We start from the raw sequence: 20,966 nt of genomic DNA, 5'->3' as shown, positions 1-20,966 counted from the left end.
TTATGTTACCCTGAACCAAAGGATCATAAATCTGCATATTGTTATTCACATCAGTTTGCTGGAAACTAAAATTCCAATTTTTACTAAAAATAAAACAAAACGTAATAAGGCATCCATTATAAAAACCCAAGTAGATGCCTACTAGTGCGCATGTGTAATTCCTCCTCCTGACCAGTGGCGGCGCTGTATGCTCGAGGTGTCTTCTGTGAACCGTCAGCCATCTGCCGCAGTCAAATCCAACGGGAATGGAAAATGGAGGACTGACCGAGGGAAGAACGAGGACATATCTTCGTTATTTCTAGAATGTAGGTGGGTACGATAAAACCATTCGATATTTAATTTACGTAGTATTTAATGATTTGTGGTATGTGTCGTCTGTGTAATAGACGGCAGTGTCCCAGTAAAGGTGTCGGTGTCGGTTGAACATGATGCCCCTGGCGTTAGCTCCATCTATTGCCTGTGTATATCTGTTCTTGAAAAAGGAAAAAGTCTTTTTGATTCAAGTTGGCATTTTCTATAGAATATTTACCTATTCTTGTTTTTGGTAATTATTTGTTAATTTAGTTGTATTAAATGTCGACGGAATTTTGATACATTCCGTTTAACATTGGCGTTAGCGGCTAACAGCGTTAGCTTATCTGCTGGCTGCAAGCGCACGTTTTGCAACACGCAGATCCACGTTATGAGACGAAACGACAAACTACGACTTCGATAAAACGAGAACAGAGTAAAATAATCGTGTGTTTCTATACTAAGTTGCACGGTGTTCCCTTTTGATAAGTAGAACCTCTTGTGACAATCTACTTATGATTTACTTAAGCTAACAGTAAATAAAGTGCTTTGGCGGCCATCATGGTTAGTGTCGAGAGTGCAGGAGTGTGCTATCACAACACACTGGCTTATCTTTCCAGTCAAATGTCGCTTTTGAGCTACTTTAACACTTTTAACTAATGTGCATGTGATCCGGTTGCATGTTGTTTTGTTGTTTTGAGGTTACGCTAATATGCGCAACTAGGCCGTGGCCACCTTCCGCCTTTGAGTGTCTCGCGCAGGAACTAGTGGTCCTGTCTACTCCAGTCCCTCTATTTTTCTCATTGAACATCTCTAAACGTCAACATATATTAAACATGTTGAAATACAAGATGTTGTGCTAAATTAGCGCAGCTACACAGACGCCCTCCCACCTCTCTCGGTAACGGTTGGCCTCCCATTCACGTGGCACAGCGCCGTGACCATCTTATTCAATCACTCGCGGTCGTTTGCTTGGATTTTCCTCCGATGCTGGCGGGGCATTATGCAAGGAAAGCAAACGTTATTTATGACTTAATGCACAATATAGCTCTACTGGACTGTGTTCGTGTAGTTTTGCCCCCAGAGCGTTGTAACGAGTACATTAAATATTTTTATTGTCAGTTTTTTAGTGTCTTACTTTTGCTCAGCAAACCGTTTCTACTGTCATATTTTCACTCTAGGTTGTTTAGAAATACATTTATATCTGTTCAGACTGTCCTAAAGAGTAAAAGTAGTTGGATTACTGTTACTTATCCCATTAATGATTTTTAAGCACCTGCACACAGGTGATTACTGATAACTTTTTTCTCTCCTCCCCCTGGCAGATCCTTTAACCTTGTACTGATGATAACTGATTTGGTGTCATTTTGTCAGAAGAGACATCTTATTACCCATCACTGCTAAATAGCAGGTATGAACCATGACTTTTTATTTCCTCTCAAATTTTGGAACAGCAAAGTGGCTTTGGCATTACTAATGTGTATTAATCAAGCCTTCCTTAATTTGAAATTGTAATAATCATAAATAACACAAGTACCTCCGAGTGCTTCTGTAAATGTAGTTTTTGGCCTGACTTTCTATAGGGTGCAATGTTCAGGTTTTTACTTCTCATATTACACTCATGCATACCTTCAAAGAAGTGAAAACACTTTTTAAATACTTGTATTTATCATTTAAATTATCCAGGATGATGTTTTTTGCCAGAGTAATTCTTTTATATGGATAGCAATGTTAGATGATAGATGGATGACATTTAGATTAATATGATTCGACTTTCTGCCAAAATGATCCGTTACTCTTTAGCATTTAATGTGCACTAACCATCATACGTCCTGTTTTTATACATTTTTTTTACTTGCAAAAGAATATGTGCTGTGAAAAGTGTTGCCCTGAAAAAGATTACACAAAAGAAGAAAGTATTGTACATAAAAACTGAAAGTCCATGTTTTCAATGTCAAAGAAGAAAACTGAGCAAGAATCGGTAATATTATGTCATATTCAGGCTGTGTCTTGTTAAAATACCAACGATAAAGCATTTTTATCTTTTTAACCGTAGCTTGTCTGGTGTCAGGAAGTCATCATTTACACAGATTTTTACTACCTTTTTGTTTCTGATGGTGTGATCCGTTCCCATTTGTTGGAGCTGTTGACAATATAAAGCACTAAGAAATGCTATCACATGAAACAGTCACATGTTTTTTCTTATTCTTAAAAGATTTGAACTATAAAATCAGTTAGTGCTACATTTTTAACAATACTTTAGCTTGTGAAGTTACTAGAAACAAGGACATGAAAACTCAGGACATGAAGCGATCCCAGCTCTCCCTAAACGCTGGCAGCTCTCAGTAACTGAGTGACTCATAGTTGGTCTCTTGTGCTCTTCTCTTAACTGTAGTCATTGAGTTTGAAAGTAGTGACTCCATCATCTATGGAGGGGAATGTGAGCCCTGAGCTCTGTCTAGCTCCTGAGCCAGAGCAGAGCCAGGACCGTTTGGATAGCTGTTCTCAAGGTACCTTGAATGAGCTTTTCTTCCTTCACTGTTAATTCTCATATTTGTCACAAGTTCTGTGGTCTGTTAAGCGATTGTAAATGCAGGTAAAAATATGTGGAATACTGGCAGCGAGTTTAACCAGTTGCTGTATTTATATTTTTGAACTCATGTATTTTAATAGGACCACTGTTCTTGTCGCATTTTGCATCAACAGAAAGAGAATTGATTTATTGATAGAAGTATGTTCTAAGTGGCCTTTTTCATCGTGTTAGCATTAGGGCTTTCTTTTGTTGACTTGTCATTTCACAAAATTAACCGGTGAGGAAATTGTTGATTGGGCAGCTTTATAGCTTTCTTCATTTGAAGATGCACAGTAACAACAAAGTGGTTGAACTCTGTTGTTACCGTCTTCTGTTACTGTCTCCAGAGAAACTGCTGAGAAAGTATTCAGTGCCAAAGTCCATTTAAATCCAGTCGAGCGTGCAGCTCTTAAGATCATTGATTTCATGGGATTTCAGTGGGACTTGCATGATTAGTTATGTTTTTAAAGTGTAGTTTTGATGGTGTCATGTACACCTGCTGAATGCAGTTTGCTTTTGGGAAATATTGCCTGAGTGCGTTTTGGTGATTGACTGTCATGGTTGTTTGTTTGCAGGCTTTGGAGGGGATAGCAAGCAGAAGAAACTGTTTCAAACAGAAAGCGAGAATGTGGCCAAAGCGTTGCTAGAGGAGCCTGATAAGTCTGTGAATGCTAACAGCGAAGTGAAGAAGACTTGGGGTTTTCGTCGCTCCACTGTTGCAAAGAGAGGGATGCCGGTGGAGGCGGCGACCGACAGCACAGATAACCGCTGTGCAGTGCGGCGTAGCGGCCGGCAGCCGAAGCGCACTGACAAACTAGAGGAATTCCTCTTGACTACCAAAAGAGGGTTAAGAAAGAGTGCTCCTCCCAGTGTGGAAAGTGGAGATCCTCCTTCTCAAACCCCAACCGATGCAGAGACAGCCTCTGAAGCCAGCTTCGATGGCAGTGCTGACTCCAAAACCATAGAGGACAAAGCAGAGTCCCCTGAACGGAGGACGAGAAGTGGCGCAAAGAAACAGGCTCAACGGAAAACTGGGAGACAGACCAGAGCCAGTGGTAGGGCGGCAGCCAAAGACGAGGGAAGCTCTGAGAATGAAGAAGACAGTAGAGATGCCAGCAACACTGATCAGTTTCAGCAAAACAGTGAGGAGAAAAAAGATGATCCCAGCTCTGAAGATGTAGGTAGCAATAATGCAGGGGAGGACTCTGAGAAGAGGGACGCTCATGAGGACGAGGATGAAGACAAAACAGAGGAGGAGACTGTTGAGGACAGCGCAGACCAGCCTGCAGCTTCAACGGGAAGACGTGGACCAATAAGAACTTACGTCAATAAAAAGAGGGCAGCTAAAAAGAACACTACACCAGTGAAAGCTCCTGTTCCTGCCAGCAAGAACACTGCTCCTGCTAAGAAGGACATCAAGCCCAAAGCTGCCCAGCCGATGGGAAAAATGAGCAAGCCTCAGCTCGAAGATGACGAAGACGAGTCCTCTATGTCTTCGTCTTCATCATCATCATCATCATCAGTTGAATCTGATGATGGAGGCTACGACCCCAATGCACTATACTGTATCTGTCGTCAGAAACACAACAAACGGTACGTGTCCTTCAGTAACCTTTTAATGTTAGCTGCAACTTGTACGGCGCCTTGGCTTCCATGATGCTTCTGTTTGCTGTGATATTAGCAGATTTGTGTACAACTGAAGTCCCTGTTAAAATGACCTCTACTCACTAGGTTTATGATCTGCTGTGACCGCTGTGAGGAGTGGTTTCATGGGGACTGTGTGGGAATCACGGAGGCCCGCGGGCGACTGATGGAGAGAAACGGGGAAGACTACATCTGTCCCAACTGCACAGCAAAGAAAAACCAGGTGGTCAGGCCTGCCACGTCCATCCTCCCTTTAAGTGGAGAGATCTTGAAGCCCAAAGCTGACGTCGCTCCTCCAGTAAATGCTTCTGCCACCTTCACTACAACTGCTGAGAAAGCCGTCACCAGTGGAGCAGACCCGGGTCCATCCGCTGGTCGGGCTGTAGCTCCGCCCTCCATGGCGAGCGGGACGGAAGAGAAAGGAGCAGAGGACTTTGGCATCAAAGGCAGGATAGAGAAGGCCATTAATCCAACTGGAAAAAAGAAGATAAAGATCTTTCAGCCGGTAGGTCCTGATAACAGCCGTTACATGTAATGAAATGCTGTTTGAGGTGGCGATTACTCGCCTTGGCAGTGCTTATCTAGCCTTTTAAATTTATAGTAATTTGTGTATCGAATAGAAGTCATTGTACTGGTAGCCTATTTCTCATCTGTCATGTAGTTAATTTTATTTTACACTAACCCAAAGCAGGCAGTTCAACAGCCACTTGTGCGTAAAACGGACCAGAAAGCGGCAGCAGCTGTGGAAACGAAGGCGACAGCCCCAGAGCAGAAGGTTGCAACCGTTGTGGAGGTGAAAACCACACCAACGGTGGAAGCGTCGGAGGACAAGTCCGGGCAGAAAGCTGAGGACTCTTCACTTCCTAAATGTATCGGGCCTGGCTGCGATAGCAATGCCCAGCCAGACTCTGTGTACTGTGGACCCGACTGCATCCTGAGGCACGCCGCTGCAGCCATGAAGTCCATCACCGACGTCAAAGAGCCCAAGCAGGACAAGGCCAAGGCTCAGAAAAACAAGTCCACCGCAAAGGTAACCAGGACTGCCCGAAATGTTTTCCTAGAAGCAGCTAGGCTGATTGCTAACACTCGATTTGTGGTACAGGTTAGTTCACATTAGACTCCATTAAGCTACAGCTTTACTAGCAAAAGGAAAAGATTTTCATGAGAGCTGCGAATGACTGCAAACCTGCATCATACATGTAAAACCTACAATTTAAAAGAAAATGCGTGATTTGTTGTAAATCAGTGTTTCCCACTGACCAGGTAGCAATTTGTGGCGCCGGTGAGGGAATCTAGTGTTGCGATGTCGGGGCGGTCGGTGGAGGTTGTCACTGGGCTGGTGGCGTTCGTTGCTATTTACTAAAATAGATCAAATGCCTATTTTACCATCAGAGGGCTGTGTATCTGCATAGACAGGCATGGTTGGTGGTAATGAATTGCTTAAAAAAATAAGTGTAAGCTAACCTTCACTTAGGTAAACTTCAGATGTCCCGAGTGTCAGTGAATGCAGCACGCATTGCACTTCTATATGTTGTTCTACGTCAACACTGAAAAATGTCATTGGCAACATTTAACGTCTGATGGCCTCTTAGGTTGTAATAATCAGCAAACTATTTTCTAAAATCTAGGCCTTAAAAAAACTAAATAAATTCTCATTTGTGACCCCCGTTTCTCGGTCAATGCCCATGTCTGGTCCCTGCACAGAAATCCTTCATATCACCTGTCATTCACCTGGTTAGAGAAGGTCCTGCTCTCATTTGTATTTCAGAATCTGTTAATCGTTTACCTTCACCACATTCGTGGCTCCTCACTAGAAATCTGAGCCTGATCCATCTGGCTGTTTTATAACCAGCAGATTTCACAGCTGTGGCTCCTGCAAAACTCTGCTGATAATGAAAATTAAATAAAATAAATGTGGAAAAAAAGGCTAATTAAAACGGGTTACCGTTTCACGTCATCATCCTGCTGGTTTCCTCCTCAGCACGAGCTGAATGGTTAACGAGAGACGGCAGAAAAGCCAATCAGCTGATCACCGACAGTCCTGTCATGATTCAAGGAGCTACAGCAGAGGGAGGAGCCGAGGAGGCAGACGCTGTGCTGAGGCCGAGAGCGACTGGAGCAGCAACGTCTGCACAAAGTTAAAAAAGCAAAAACACAGGAAAAACTGTCGGTGTTGGACCCTCTCACCGTGAAGTTCCCGGGGTGCGACGCCCCTGTGGGCAGGTAGCCTACCGAGCCAATCTCAACCCACCGCATTTCATCTTAACCGCATCGTTTGCTGCGTTACCAGCGTTAGATGCTGACTCAGCGTGCAGGATGTTCAGTATTTATGACATTGAGTTCGTTAGGCTAACATTACCGTTTCTGAGTTGCAATCATTTGTGTGCAGGTGTGTGAGCGCAGTTCATCATAACTAACCTTTGGTGAACTCCAGATGTCGTCGACCGCCTTCTCCGCTGCTTCGGGTTTTCTTTTGATAGGCCTCGTACTTTGTGCGTGGAGACGAGGAGCGGCCAATCAGCTGTCAGTGTGAGTGCATGTGATGCACAGGTTGGTCCACATTGAGCCGTTGCAAGTCACCAGTAAAGAGAATAAAGGCATTTCCTAAAATATCCCAGGAACGGGGCGAAATCTGTGGCGCTGCGCCACCCGTCGGTCTGTGTGTGGGAAGCGTGTAAATGCTTTGTTTTCTTGTTGGAGTGGTTGAGCATCAACAAGCACACCAGTTTAGTGTGAGTGTAAACCAGTACTGTACTCACCTGTCTATGAAATAACTCACCCAGGCTTCTTTTTTTGGGGGGAATTTGGAAAGTAAAATATTTTGTTAATAGTGTGAAGTTTTCTCCAGATGAACTTTAAATCAATGTTTGCCTCATTAAAATGATTTAAAGATTGTTACTGTTCGTATGAACCATGTGGAAGAGGACTTTGTTAGCAGCTGGTAATTAAAAGCTGCCCTTTTTGGATTTAAAATGATGTAAATGTTTGACGTGTCCATCTGAAGAAGGAAACCTAAATTTGGACTTTACAGATGATGTTTGTCACTTCACTGATGAATCGGGGTAAAAAGTGGTGGTTGGAAATGTACAGAATTTATCAACACAGTTTCCATTATATCTTATATTTAGTTAATCTTTGTGTAAGTTCTGTGTAATCATTCCCACTGGGTTATGACATGGACACGTATTCAGACAGGTTTATCTTATTGACACTGAGAACTGAATAGAGAATTTTTCTGGGTTAAATGCACTAGATGTTTGAACGTGTGCATGAAAATTGACCGTAGAAACACTGGAAGTTCTGGGTGGACACAAACATGAGCATCCAAATGATGTATTACACACAGCAGGTATCCATTATAACCATATTTTAGCACTCGGAGCATTTTTTTGTAGCGCTACCATTTTAAAATGGTTTGTATAAATAGAAGTTTTTACTTACACTTATTATCAGAATTACCTCAAATTGTTAGATTCCCTGTGGGTGTCTCTTTTTAAGCTTTAACCCTGATAAGAAATGTTTGACAGATGATTTAATAGATTTAAATTGTATAATCACCCACAATGCATTGCAGTCTCAGTCCCTTGCTGAATCCAAAATGTGATTTCTTTTTTTTAAATGAAAATAAAACCAGGTATACAGAAGTGTATATGCTTCCAGTTTCAGGTCTGCCGTTAACATTAATGCTATTAGCTTGCTTTAAATTTTAAGTTTTATTTAATGGTTTATTAAGGGAAGCCTTCCTGCCATTAGATTCCAGAAGGAATCCCTGTTCAGCTCATTATTTCTGCGTTGTCCTGTGAGAATGTTGAAACTGTGCTCTCCAAGTTACTAAGATGCCTGATTGTTTGCTTCTTCTTGTCCACCCAGAGGAGTGGTGCTGGTGGGAAGAAGGCACAGAGGAAGACAGCGGAGGAGTCAGACAGCGAGGAAGACTACAGCTCGGACCCCGATGAGGACGACGAAGATGAGCATGCCGAGGAGCACCCGCCCCCGCCGGCCACTGCTTCCTGGTCCAGCGACCATAATTACATTGCAGTAACACCAGAAAAGACTACACCCATATCACCAACAGTGTTAAACAGAAAGTGTATGTATCTCTTTGAAGGTTTCCAGCTGTCGTTGAAGCCACGTTGTTGTTTTTCTGTCATATCTGTGGTTCCTGTCACGCTAACGTCACTTAGACTCGGTCTGCGTATTTGGGAGAGAACATGATGAACTGATCTGTGTGGTGGTTTTTAATCATGTCACAAATTTTGCTTCTTGATGAATTGTTGGCAGCTGTCAAACAGGTAAGTGTTGGACGTGGCTTTTGGTAAGTATTTAATGATCAAGAAGCTTTATTTTAGAAAGGAGGGGGGAGTTTTTAAGAAGCCTGAAGCAGCAGCTCTGTCTTCAGGGTTATTTCAACCTCAGTTAGAAATCAAGTCAGCAGTTTGGAGTCTGCAGATATACAGAGGGTCTGACAAATGATGCGCTTCTGGATCAGGATCCACGTTATGAACTAAAAATCTAGATCCCTTCAACTGCTTCTGGGTTTTTCTTTGGGAAGTGCACTACAGTAACCACAGAGTCCCCCCTCAGGGCTGCAAATGAAAGCCTCAACGGGAACAAGTAGACACATCTAGAAGGGTCATTTAAATGTCAGAGTAGTGGAGTTGGATGGATTTAATGAGAGAAATTAGTTTGAGTGTGTGTTTGTGTTTGGAGCAAGTGTGAAATGACCAGCCTCATTTGCCTCTGCAAGTCTCCACCTTCTGGGTTGATTACCTCAGCTGTTCCCTAAAGCCCCCCCCCCCCCTGCACCAGGTAGGTGTCTCAGACGTCTCGTCGTCGATGTGAATCCATGAACGTGGCTCATATTGAGCCGATTGTGTCAGCTGTTTGGCTTTGTCTGCATTTACTTTTCTGGGTTTCTCGTTTTGTTTTTTTTTCCAGTTCATGATTCATATTGAATGATGCATCACTACTCGTGAGAAACTGGCTTTAAAATAAAGGTGAAAAACAGATTTTTGGATGCCTCTATTGATTATGTGAGCGGTGTTGGCCTACTGTAGGATATCCTGAGCAGTTAAGCTGAAAACAAGCATTTACACCTGTTTGACCTGCACACGCTGTGGAACCTGGAGAGATGCTGGGTCATCCGATGGAGGGAGAGCTGCTGCTGGGAAGACCAGCCCGGGAGAGATGCCCCGAAGCTCAGGAGGCCCCGGCAGAGAATAGAAGCTGAAGCTAGAAGAGCACACGGACAAAGAAGAAGAAGAGGAGGAAGAGGAGGAGGGGAAAAGCAGCCTCACAACGTTTTCCATACATTTAGCACCTGATATGAAATATGAAGGAGGATATCTATGAGATTTGGACAGATGTAATGTTTATGTCAGCTTTGCTTTGTGAAAAGCTCATTGAAGGACATCTGAGGAGAGTGTCTGGTAGAAGCCAGAGCTAACGTTATGTAACTGTATCCTGTCTGCAGGACCTCAGCATGGTTGTGTTTACATAGGAAACCACAGCTCACTGCTTTCCTGATGACTGCTGTGCCAACTTATGATCCATTGAAATGATTTTTGGCTGCTTTGGTCTCAACCCTGTTCTGCTTCAACAACTTGTGTATTTTTGGTGGGTGTACAGTTTAAAGGGGGGTTGGAGCTACAACATACTGCTTGATATAAAAGCTGCAGCAGTAATAATGGTTCACTTTGAAAGATTTTTTTATCTAGTTTATATTTTACATGAGTGTTCAAAGAATTTCTCAAACATGTTCCTGAATAATGAAATGAACGGTCCGTGAAGGTGACACTGGCCAAGTTGCTTTTTCAGGTCAGAGCTATTGTTTGTGGGTAATGTTTCAGGCTGAGCCAGCGATGTGATCACCTTTTAAATGCAATAATTAATTTTTCTCAAAATTACATAATGAGTTTTTATTATAAATGCAGGTGGTACATTACAGGTGAGGGAAAGGTGGTTGAAGCTGTTTGTTTTTGCACCAATCAGATGAGGGAAAACAGCCAGTTAGCTAAGTTAACTGCACCCTCACCTGTTCATTCTTTAAGAATATGGATTTGTCTGAACTCATTAGCTCCTCCTAAGAAACACAACCCCAAATATTTTAATATGAAATTATTCTTTTAATAACAAGTAGTTGTGTTAACAGCACAGTGTATCTGCTGTTACTGCTGCTAATAAAGAGGGCCTTATAATCTCTGTTGTCAGCTTTGTTTTCATTTCACATTGTCTTCTCATTCACACTAATTTACGGCTTTAAAGTGATCTAATTTTACATTTTGTGGTTTTTAGGTTACTTCTCTAGCCCTGGAATTGCCTATAAAATGATCAGAACTTAGTTATTAACAAGTGATTTCTCTTAAACGGATGTTCTGTCATTTATCGTAACCCAGGAAAACACAAAAAAGGTATATTTTAATTTAAAATATTGGATCTTCTTCTTGGTTTTCAGCTTCTCCCAAAGAAGAGAAGCAGAGCGAGAAAGAGCCAACGCCAGCTCCTGAGAAGTCGTCGGCATCTGCGGCACCGAGCAAAGGGAAGAAGTCGTCCCCGACTAATAAAGCAGCAAAGGTTTCCCCCAAAGGCAAGAAGACCTCCCTTCAAGCTGCCAACTCGAAGGCATCCAAGAAGCCTGTGATGCCCCCGGCAAAACCTTCAGTAAAGTCCAAGAAGCCAGGCCCATCGCCCGCTCCTACCCCTTCTCCCTTCCCTCCGGGTCCAATTCACGTCACAGGGGCCCTGAGAGTCACCAAGACCAACTTCACCATTCCTAAAAAGCAGCCTCAGCCAAAGGATACGAGTTCCCAAAATCAGTCGTCCTCATCCTCAAGAGTCGCATCTTCTCCAGTGTCCTCAGCTCCTTCTAGCCACTCTTCATCTTCCAGATCTTCACATCCACCTGCTTCAACGCCCCCCATTTCCCCCATGCGGCCTCCACCCAATAATCAGATGAGACAGAACATCCGCCGCTCACTAACAGACATCCTTTTTAAGAGGTAAGTCATTCATCAAGCCGAGTTCAGCAGGTCTTTGTTTAATGCTTGAAGTTCATAAAAACGTTGTGTTCCCTCCATCAGAGTGAGTGACAGCGATGATCTGAAAATGACCGAGAGTGAGGTGGGAAGACTGGCTGTTGGCATTGAGAAGGAAATGTTTAACCTCTGCCTGAGCACTGACAGCAAGTACAAGAACAAATACCGGACCCTCATGTTCAACCTGAAGGACCCTAAAAACAAAGTGAGCCAACAGAAACATGCTTTGATTCTCAGTCATGTACAGAGATATTAAGATTTTTTTTAAAAGGCAACCTCATGTTTGACATCCAGGCTGTTTGTTTCAGGGCTTGTTCTACAGGGTGATCGGTGGGGAGCTCACTCCCTTCAGACTGGTGAGACTAAGTGCTGAAGAGTTGCTTTCCAAAGAGATATCCGAGTGGAGGAAGCCTGATGCTCCTGAGGTAAAAATGACTTCCCATTGACCAAATACCAGGACTTCCTGTTGGGACTGGTGATCTTTAAACGATGGGAATATAGTTTTATCTGGTTAAACTATTGATTTTAATCTGCAGGGTCAGTCCCCCAGTGGCAGGGCCCATTCAGGCCAGTCCAAACTGGGAAACAGGCATGACTCCAGCTCCCACAGTGTGGATATGGAGGATGCTCCACCAACATCTGATGCAGATGTATGTATTTCTGCCACCACTTCAGCTTCTCGCATGGCTTCTGCTACAGTAAGTGGTGGCAAGCTGCTCTTCTGCTACTTTCACACTTTTCTTTTCACGTCGCTTTTTCACAACCCGATAAAACTAGCAAGGACTGTAACTCAGCCAGCGGTGCTACCTCTGTTTTTCTTTCTGTGGCTTTGTCCTGCTCACGCAAGTGCAGCGATGCACAATAAATTAATCTGGAATCGATTGTTATCAGTTCTTGTTTTAACAGGATTCTGTCTTGATGTATTCTCAGGACCAAGATGAGTCTGGCTTCACTGCCTCGGCTTCAGCTCAGTCCTCTGCATCTGACGGGAATAACACGGTGGACATTTTCAGCAGCATGCTTAAAGACACCACTGCTGAACACAGGACTCATCTGTTTGACCTCAACTGTAAAATATGCACAGGTAAAAATAAATATATATATATATATATATATATAATTTTGTAATTAAAAATATGGCTGTACTCATGTTTTATTTTAATCTTGCTTTTTAGGACAGAAAACAGAAGATGAGCCTGCAGCCAAAAAAGCCAGACTCGCCAAGAAACCTGATACAAAGACCTCGAGACATGAGTCACTTCTGTCCAGGTCCGGAGACGTCCCTCCTGTCAGCCAAGCGCAGGGCTCCACAACCTACCAACACCAGGATCCTGGAACATACCAGCATCCAGCCCCTCCATCCTTCCAGCCCAATGTGGAGTCAGCTGTTCCAGAGAACCTCAACAAGATGGCGGCTCCAACTCACACCCCTCCACCCGTCACCCCCGCTGTCTCCTCTGTCAGCATCACCCGCAGAGACCCTCGCATGGCCAGGCACACCTCCGGGGTGAATGTCACTCAAACGGCTGCAGAGAAAGCCAGCAGCAGTGCAGCAGAAGTGCTCCCAGCACCTGTCAGCATCCCAGTGGAGGCTGCAGCTAAAGCCCTTCTACCGATGCCCCCAGCTCCACCCACAGCTCCGCCCACATCACTGACTCTCACCAAAGCTTCAAAAACAAGGTGCTTATTCTCTGTTCTCCTCCAGCTCCCTCGTGTTAGACAATGCAAAGTTTCTCCTTAAAGTTCCTCCTGTAGGATTATTAGTGTGTTACCAAACACTGCAGGGCGCTGATGCTGAGGAGAGGCCTGATGCTACAGGGGTGATCAATGTTTGATCTAGCATGTTGTCTAAAAGGAAGATGGTTTTGGTTTTGCAGTGCACCTGAGCCGCCTCCCGAGGGAGAAACAGCCATCTTCCTCCATAGTCAAGAGAAGATATGGAAAGGATTTGTCAACATGCAGTCAGTTGCTAAGTTTGTGACCAAAGCTTACCTGGTATCAGGATCCTTTGAGCACCTGAAAGAGGTAACTTCACCAGCACAGTTTGTTTTACTGCGTTCTTTTAAATAAACCATTAAAATAATCATTTTGGCTTAATATTTAACATAAAACCGTGTCATCCCTGTTGTGCAGGATTTACCGGACACCATTCATGTGGGAGGCAGGATCGCTCCCAGCACTGTGTGGGACTACGTTGGGAAGCTGAAAACTTCACTTTCCAAGGTTTGTTGTCACAAAGAACTTGAAGAAGAGCTGTTTTTGTCCTTTAAATATCTGGATTTTTTTTAAAACCTGTGTTTGTTGTTTTATTTACAGGAGCTGTGTTTGATCCGTTTCCACCCAGCAACAGAAGAAGAGGAGGTAGCATATGTCTCCCTCTACTCTTACTTCAGCAGCAGAAAAAAATTTGGCGTGGTTGCCAACAACAACCGCCGCATCAAAGACCTCTATCTCATCCCACTCAGCTCAAAGGACCCGTTACCCTCCAAACTGTTACCCTTTGATGGGCCAGGTAAGCATAGAAAACGGAGCACAAACGTGCCTCCGTGGTTACTTGTATGTTTTCTTGTCAAGCCACATCTTTTACTGTCTCTTCTCTGCACATGTGGTGGGTATATTTCATGTAACGTTTCCTCAGATTGGACCAGAGCTTGTTTATGGAGTTTTTTTTACTGTAGGGGGTGCTTACAGTCCTTGTTGAGACTCCCCTGTAAAGTGCCCTTGTCATATTTGTGTATCTGACTCTGTATCACACATTTCAAATAAAGAAAGTTTGCATCGCAGGTTGGTGCCGTTTCAGGCCAGTCTCGGCCTGTTGTTTCTTAAGACTTGGCTCATTATAAACATTAAGTACATGTATAATCATTATGTACATTACTTTAAGGTAAGTTGTCAAAGGTATAACGTGACAAACGCAGGTTGTTAAATAAATACTAAAAGTGTGTTTTTTTTGTTTTTTTTAAAGCACATTGTGCCTCAGGGATTGTTGGAGGCTGAGAGTTTAAACAATAATAATAAAAAAAAGGTTTGAACAGACAGCTAATGAACCCGAATCAAGTTTTAAAAGGAAAAATTATAATTATGGAAAAACTGGAACAATATGGCAGCTATTATACCAATTAAGTTTATTGGCTCATCTGGTCCAAAATGTTCAATGTCCTTAAATCACCATCCTCTACATCCAACAAGGCCTCATTTCCCTTCTACTCCTTCTGTTTTTCCCAGTTGAAAAAATGGCTGCTGACTTTGTTAAAGTGCTTATTTAAAATCCTGTTTCTGTCCCAGGGCTTGAACCAGCGCGTCCCAACCTCCTCCTGGGTCTGCTGATCTGCCAGAAGGACCGAAAACGTGCAGGTGCTCCGTTGGAAAGCGAGGAGAAGCGCTCAAAGACTCAAACCAAAGACGTAGATGAAACTGGACTTCCAAAACCATCTCCCTCTGTCAGAGCAGAAAGGAGCTTAAGACAGAGTCTTGAAATCCCCTTCAGCACGACTCCGCCAGGGTCACCTCCATCTAGCTCTGAGGCCTCCAGCAACACCGTAGTGTCCTCAGTTCTTTCCCTCCTGTCGTCGGTTAAAGCTTCAGCCGCATCCATGGGCACCGGCAGGGATTCTCCATCCACATCCTGCTCCGTTGCTGCCTCCGTAGCAGCTGCCAATCCTCTTCAAACAATCCTTAACACGCTTTTCAAAAAGAAACACGACTCGGACGCTTCCAATTCTCCATCTGATCAAGCTGGGGAGCTGAGCGCCCCTGCCACAATGATAGACCCCATTGTGCGGCAGTATGCGCAGAATCCTAAGGAGAAATCAGCTGAGGAAGATGAAGATGACAGGCCATATGACCCAGAAGAGGAATATGATCCCAGCAGAGGCTATAACGTGCCCAATAAGCCAGTTGAGGTTGTGAGCAAACCTGTGGTCTCAAAGCACCCCGAGGTGGCAGCAAGTGAAACCGATGACGTGGCATATGACCCCGAGGATGACTCTATTTTTGAAGTGGTCAAAACTTCAGCACCTAGTCAAGCTAAGCCGGCAACAGAATGTGTAAATGACCCAAAAAAGATCCTGGAGAACCTTAAAAAGATGGGAGATCAGGCTTTGCAGAAACATGCAGAACAGAAAACGTCATCCACCGGGACGTCTGCTGCCTCATCGGTGCTGCCAAACACACTCGTAACCCAACCCGCCCAATCCCTTTTGGCTGGAAATCAGCTGCTTCAGCTTGGAAAAAAGGTTGAAGAACTAGTGAAGTCTACATCAGCTTCTCCCTTGATCAACCAGAGGAGAGACCCCAGACAGAGCAGGGATCCTCGCTATCCTACGGGTGGAAATAAACCCTCAGATGAACCAGAGGACAAAGAGGAGCCTCCTGCTTTGTCCGCTGAACCTGCTCCTCCCTCACAGCCTGAACCACAGCAACCCGGTGCAGCTGAACTTACAGATTCCTCGCAAAGCCCAGAGGTATTTCAGCCTGAAGAGGAGGTGAAAAGTGAGGCTCTACCCTTCATGCAGTCGGACCAGGAAGAGGTGTTGATTCCTTTACTAGGAGAGGAGGTGGAACCTGATTTGGAGGCCAGCTACATGGATGAAAAAGAAGAGAAAACCGAGGAAGTGGCTGATACAGAGATGGACAAATACAGTCTTTGGCCAAATGCTGCAAGTATTTTAAAAGCTAATGAGGACTCGGAGTATGAGGAAAATAGCCAAGATGCACCCACTTCTTATTACAGAGAGTCTGCAGACATGTCCACCATAACTTCCACCATCCCAGTTCTCACTCAGAGCACTATGGCTGACTCCCAGTCCCGTCACATGCCGCATCACATGTCTGCGCCAGGCTTCGATAACGAGTACAGAACCACAGCTGACATTCCCCCACAGTCCAGCTTCCCCGCTCCCCAGACCATGATAATGAGGCCTCCACCCATGCCAGGTCCTCCTCCCATGTCAGGCCCTCCTCCGATGCAGGGGCCCCCTCTACCAGTCCACGTTCCTCCACCTGTACGCAGTCTTCCTCCAATGCAAGGTGACAGCAGTCAGCAATACGGCCCACCTCCGTCCTCGTACCCCCCCTACCAAAGCCAGTGGCCAAGCACCCAGCAGCAGGCACCTCCTGGACCACCTCCACAGAATATCATGCCACCCAGGGGACCACTCCCTCCATTCCCTCCAATTGCTCAGAGAGGCCCCCTGCAACAAATGTTTGATCCCTCCATCCCCCCTCAGCATATTGGACAAGGCCCCCCTCCAGGCTTGCCCCCACCTCCTGCATTTGATGGACAGAACAACTTACCTCCAAGATTCTCTGGTCCTCCACCTCCATTTAGTTTCCCTGCAGGCAGAGCCCCCCCTCCACCTTTCACAGCACCACCTGGTCACTTTGATAACAGACTTCCTCCTCCAGCCCTCTTTTCAGGGCCCAGGGGTCCCCCACCAGCTCAGTATGGTGACCAGCAGTATAGCAAAGATTCTCCCAGTAACGCGTTCAAAGCAAACCTGGACCAGAATCCAAACCCACTCCAAATGTTTAAGGACAATCAGGGTCCCCCTCCGGGCCCAGCATACCGGGCCCCTCCTCCCATCCAGTATGAGGACAGACGAGGTTCACTTCCCAGTGGGGAGATGGGTGGACCGCTCTTCACGCCACAAAACCAATATGGGAGCTCCAGGTTGTCATCTTCACCACCACACCGAGGGTCTTACGATGAGCACCGGGGCCCCTCGGCTCAAGAAAATAGATCCCTCGCTTCTCAGCCGTTCGGCGGATCAGAGCGGTACCGCTTTGACTGGCCGTCAGATGAGCACAGAGCCACTCGCCACGGTGGGCCTCTGCTGCCGACCCCTACAGACGGACCCCTCGGTCCTTCCAATCGCCATGGCGCCAGCAGCCCAGACCTACACAGAGAGGACCTATGGCGCCGCCATTCTCCTGAAATGAGGAGGAGAAGCAGCAACACCCACGAGGACCCAGACCGTCGCAGTGGAGAGCGTTTTAGTCGCTTTGAACTCGGTCCCGGCTCCTCGCAGTCCTCCGAGGAGAGGCAGAAAGAGCCGTCTGAGGACCGGCGAAGGAATAGGGAGAAGGAAGTCCCTCATGGTGGCAGGCCATCATGGGACAGGGGGCAGAGTAGGCAGTGGAGCCGAGAGCGAGAGTGGGACAGAGGAAGAGAACGGGAGCGGGACCAGGAGCGAGGACGGGAAAGAGACCGAAGCAGAGGGAGGGACAGCGAGAAGCAAAGAGAGACTGAAGGAGAGCGGCACAAGGATCCAGACTTGGACAAGAGGAGAGACAGAGAGAGAGACAGGGAAAGGGACAGAGACCGAGTGAGGGATTCTGACCGGAAGGACTACGACCGGGACAGGGCGAGAAACCGGGACAGAGAACGAGAACGTGAGCGAGACCGAAGACGTGACAGATCCAGAAGCAGGGACCGAGACCGGGACAGGGAACGTGGGAAAGACCGGGGCAGGGACAGAGACAGGGACCGGGACAGAGACAGGGATAGGGACAGGGACCGGGACAAAGACAGAGACAGGGACCGGGAAAGAGATAGGGAGAGGGATAGGGACAGAGATAGGGAGAGGGACAGGGAGAAGGAGAGAGACCGTGACAAAGACAGAGATCGAAGGGAAAAGAGCAAAAGCAGAGAAAAGGACAGAAAGGACAGTAAATACGAGACAAGCAAGGACAAAGCTAAAACAGCAGAAAATGACAAGAACACGTCCTAGTCCCTGATTGGTGGACACGCTGTCTCTGATTGGTGGACACGCTGTCTCTGATTGGTTGACACGCTGTCTCTGATTGGTGGACACGCTGTCTCTGATTGGTGGACACGGTATCTCTGATTGGTTGACACGCTGTCTCTGATTGGTGGACACGCTGTCTCTGATTGGTGGACACGGTGTCTCTGATTGGTTGACACGGTGTCTCTGATTGGTGGACACGCTGTCTCTGATTGGTGGACACGCTGTCTCTGATTGGTGGACACGCTGTCTCTGATTGGTGGACATTGTGGTCGAGAATCAATCTAAATGTAGACGAGCAGCATTTTGTTAAGTTTCACTTCTGTTCCTGCTAGAAAGAAAAAAAAAACACGTTTGTATTTTGTCACTTTAAAGTTTCTACTTTTTTTTTACCTTTGAAAACAAAAACAAGGACAATAAATACTAAGCAGGCTGTTTTCCTATGACATGTACCTTCTTGTTAAAGCATTTTTAAAAGAAAAATAATGTAACTGATTAACAACCATAACAGGATGTAAATATGAACATATTTGTATATATGCTGATGTTTTTAATCCTACCTTTTCTAAGTGGAGAAAATAAAAGCCATATATCTGAGATGGTCAATGTGAACGTTAAGGCAACACTGGAGACATGAATGTGTCTGTTCAGCAGCTTTGAGCTAAAAGGCTTCTTCTATCTACAGTATTCACCCCATAAGTAGTTGATGTTGATGAAATGTCCAGATTTAGTTTCAGATCAATCAATTAAACCTGTTTGGTGAAATTTGTTGTTATTCTTGTCATTTGTTTATTCAGATGGAGCCCAAAAGCTCCACGAGTCCAGCTTGAGGTGCTGGTTGTATACGTCGGCTTTCTGCTCACGCTCCGTTATCGTATGAAGCGTGATCGGATGTGTGGCCTCACGGTTGATGTAAAAGACCCGTTACAGGAAGGATGAGCAGAAATGACTCAGTTATGCATTTATTTCATGATTTTATTCACTCTGAGATGTCAGAACCTTTTTCCACACCCCAGTTAAGTTCCAGGTTTTTAAATGAAACCATGATAAATTACCCTGATACTTCTACACCCTTCTGACTACGTCTGGAGATGGCACAAGATCTCTTACGATTTAATGGTGCTAGGTGTGCCCTACAGAGCACTCCACACACACACCGATTCTTCAGCAGAGTACTGGCTTCTTCATGCTCAGTATTCCAAATCTCACGTAGTCAAACGAGACTTCAGTGTAAACAAACATGGCGGATGAACAGGGCGAAGCCGTGGTGGTTGATTCTTAGTCTCTTACTTTCCGAAAAACACAGAAAAGGAAAGTAAGCTAGTAATAACGCTGTTATTAATAACGGCCCCTCGATCCAAGTTCACTGGAAAAATGTCAAAGCACAAAAATAAGAAAAATAAAAAGATTTGTTAGGAGCTACACGAAAAAAAAGTCCAGAACAAATGGGTATATTAAAGATATAAAGTAATGGCTGAAAAATAATTGCAGTAAACTGGAAAAAGGATGAAGACGCAGTGGTTCCAGAAACCTGCAGCTGAGAACGGACTCCTTTCGAAGATGGACTTGTTACCATGGAGATTAAATAGACTGTACGGCCAGTTGTGACAACTTGCAAGATGCCTGCAAACACTGGCTTACCTCCACTTATTTTTTATGGATTTATTATTCCTGCATGTGTAAAGATTTTTCTCTGAAATTGCAAACGTGCTCCAACGCTTGTGCACAGCCCTTGCAGGTCACACTGCATATTTTTAATTGCAGGCTTTCAAACTCTAGTCAGGTCTTGCAGTCCTGCAGGTTTTAGATGTTTACCTGCTTCAACACATGTAGACTGAATGTAAAGTGCCCTGAGATGCTGTGACGTGATGCTGTACAAATAAAGCTGAGCTGAATTATCTGAAATGAAAGATCATTGTGTAGAAATGAACAAGCTGTGGGATCCATTTTGTTTGAGTCAGGTGTGTTGCAGCAGGGAAACACCTAAAACCCACTGGACTCTCTAGAACTGGAGTTCTGTTGGATTTAGGTCTGGGCCCTGGCGGGGACATTCAGACACTTTTTCTTCCCGTGACCTTCTTTACATCCTTATCAGGGGGTATGTTTGGGGTCAATTTGCAGTGAGAGGTGAAATTTTTTCTTCAGCTTTTCTAGATCAGAGTCCACTCTCAGGTCCAGTTTATACTGGTTTCCAGTCAGTCACAGGCCAGATTTTAAATTCCTACCGACAGTCTACAAACCCCAGAATGGTTTAGGCCTAAAATCCATCTGATATGTTCAGAGAATATAAACCTAGCAGAGCTTATAGATCCAAGGACTCAGGTCAGCTAGTCCGGACCAGAGTCCAGCATTTATCTGCCAGTGGAGCTAAAACTGTCACCAGATGTAGAAACTTTGAAATCCAGATTAAGAACATGGCTTTTCTCATTAAACCTGCAGCGTATCTGTTAACTGATCTAGACTGTTGCTGCTTTTATTTTACATTGTAGGATTTTTGCAACATCTCAATTTTAATTTGTTTCTTTTGTACTTTTTTATTGCTTTAATGCACCCGCTGTAATACTTGTAAAGTTTTATCTCGAGCACTTTGAATTGTCTTTTACATGAAGTGTGATGTACAAATAAACTTGCCAAACGATAAACACAACTGAAATAAAAGATCACAACAAAAGGTGCAAA

At 44.8% G+C, this 20,966-nt stretch overlaps 1 protein-coding gene across 6 annotated transcripts; it reads left to right on the top strand.

Moving 5' to 3' along the window:
• The first annotated feature begins 197 nt into the window (after window positions 1–197).
• Window positions 198–19,052, top strand: dido1 (death inducer-obliterator 1). Of its 6 annotated transcripts, none has more exons than XM_041979477.1 (17): window positions 198–305; window positions 1,617–1,702; window positions 2,687–2,801; window positions 3,439–4,456; window positions 4,595–5,012; window positions 5,196–5,537; window positions 8,378–8,597; window positions 10,962–11,505; window positions 11,587–11,746; window positions 11,850–11,966; window positions 12,078–12,239; window positions 12,472–12,625; window positions 12,717–13,221; window positions 13,419–13,566; window positions 13,675–13,764; window positions 13,858–14,053; window positions 14,827–19,052. In XM_041979477.1, exons 3-17 carry the CDS (start codon window positions 2,720–2,722, stop codon window positions 18,270–18,272), a joined length of 7,602 nt encoding a protein of 2,533 aa, XP_041835411.1. In that variant the 5' UTR covers window positions 198–305; window positions 1,617–1,702; window positions 2,687–2,719; the 3' UTR covers window positions 18,273–19,052. The 6 variants fall into 6 exon arrangements, with proteins under 6 accessions (XP_041835411.1, XP_041835412.1, XP_041835413.1 ...); XM_041979478.1 differs by having other exon boundaries at window positions 198–309; window positions 5,199–5,537; XM_041979479.1 differs by having other exon boundaries at window positions 198–309; window positions 12,078–12,191.
• Window positions 19,053–20,966: the final 1,914 nt, after the last annotated feature.

Source organism: Melanotaenia boesemani, chromosome 3 (genome assembly GCF_017639745.1).
Source record: "Melanotaenia boesemani isolate fMelBoe1 chromosome 3, fMelBoe1.pri, whole genome shotgun sequence".
Lineage (NCBI taxonomy): Eukaryota > Metazoa > Chordata > Actinopteri > Atheriniformes > Melanotaeniidae > Melanotaenia > Melanotaenia boesemani.
This window is presented reverse-complemented; position numbering and strand designations above follow the sequence as displayed.

What these genes read in the sequence shown, in the direction of transcription:
- dido1 (XM_041979477.1), top strand. Translation starts at nt 2,720, where the DNA reads ATGGAGGGGAATGTGAGCCCTGAGCTCTGTCTAGCTCCTGAGCCAGAG. An exon ending in AGATAAAGATCTTTCAGCCG is followed by an intron (nt 5,013 to 5,195) that starts GTAGGTCCTGAT and finishes ACTAACCCAAAG; the next exon opens with CAGGCAGTTCAACAGCCACT. An exon ending in CCTTTGAGCACCTGAAAGAG is followed by an intron (nt 13,567 to 13,674) that starts GTAACTTCACCA and finishes CCTGTTGTGCAG; the next exon opens with GATTTACCGGACACCATTCA.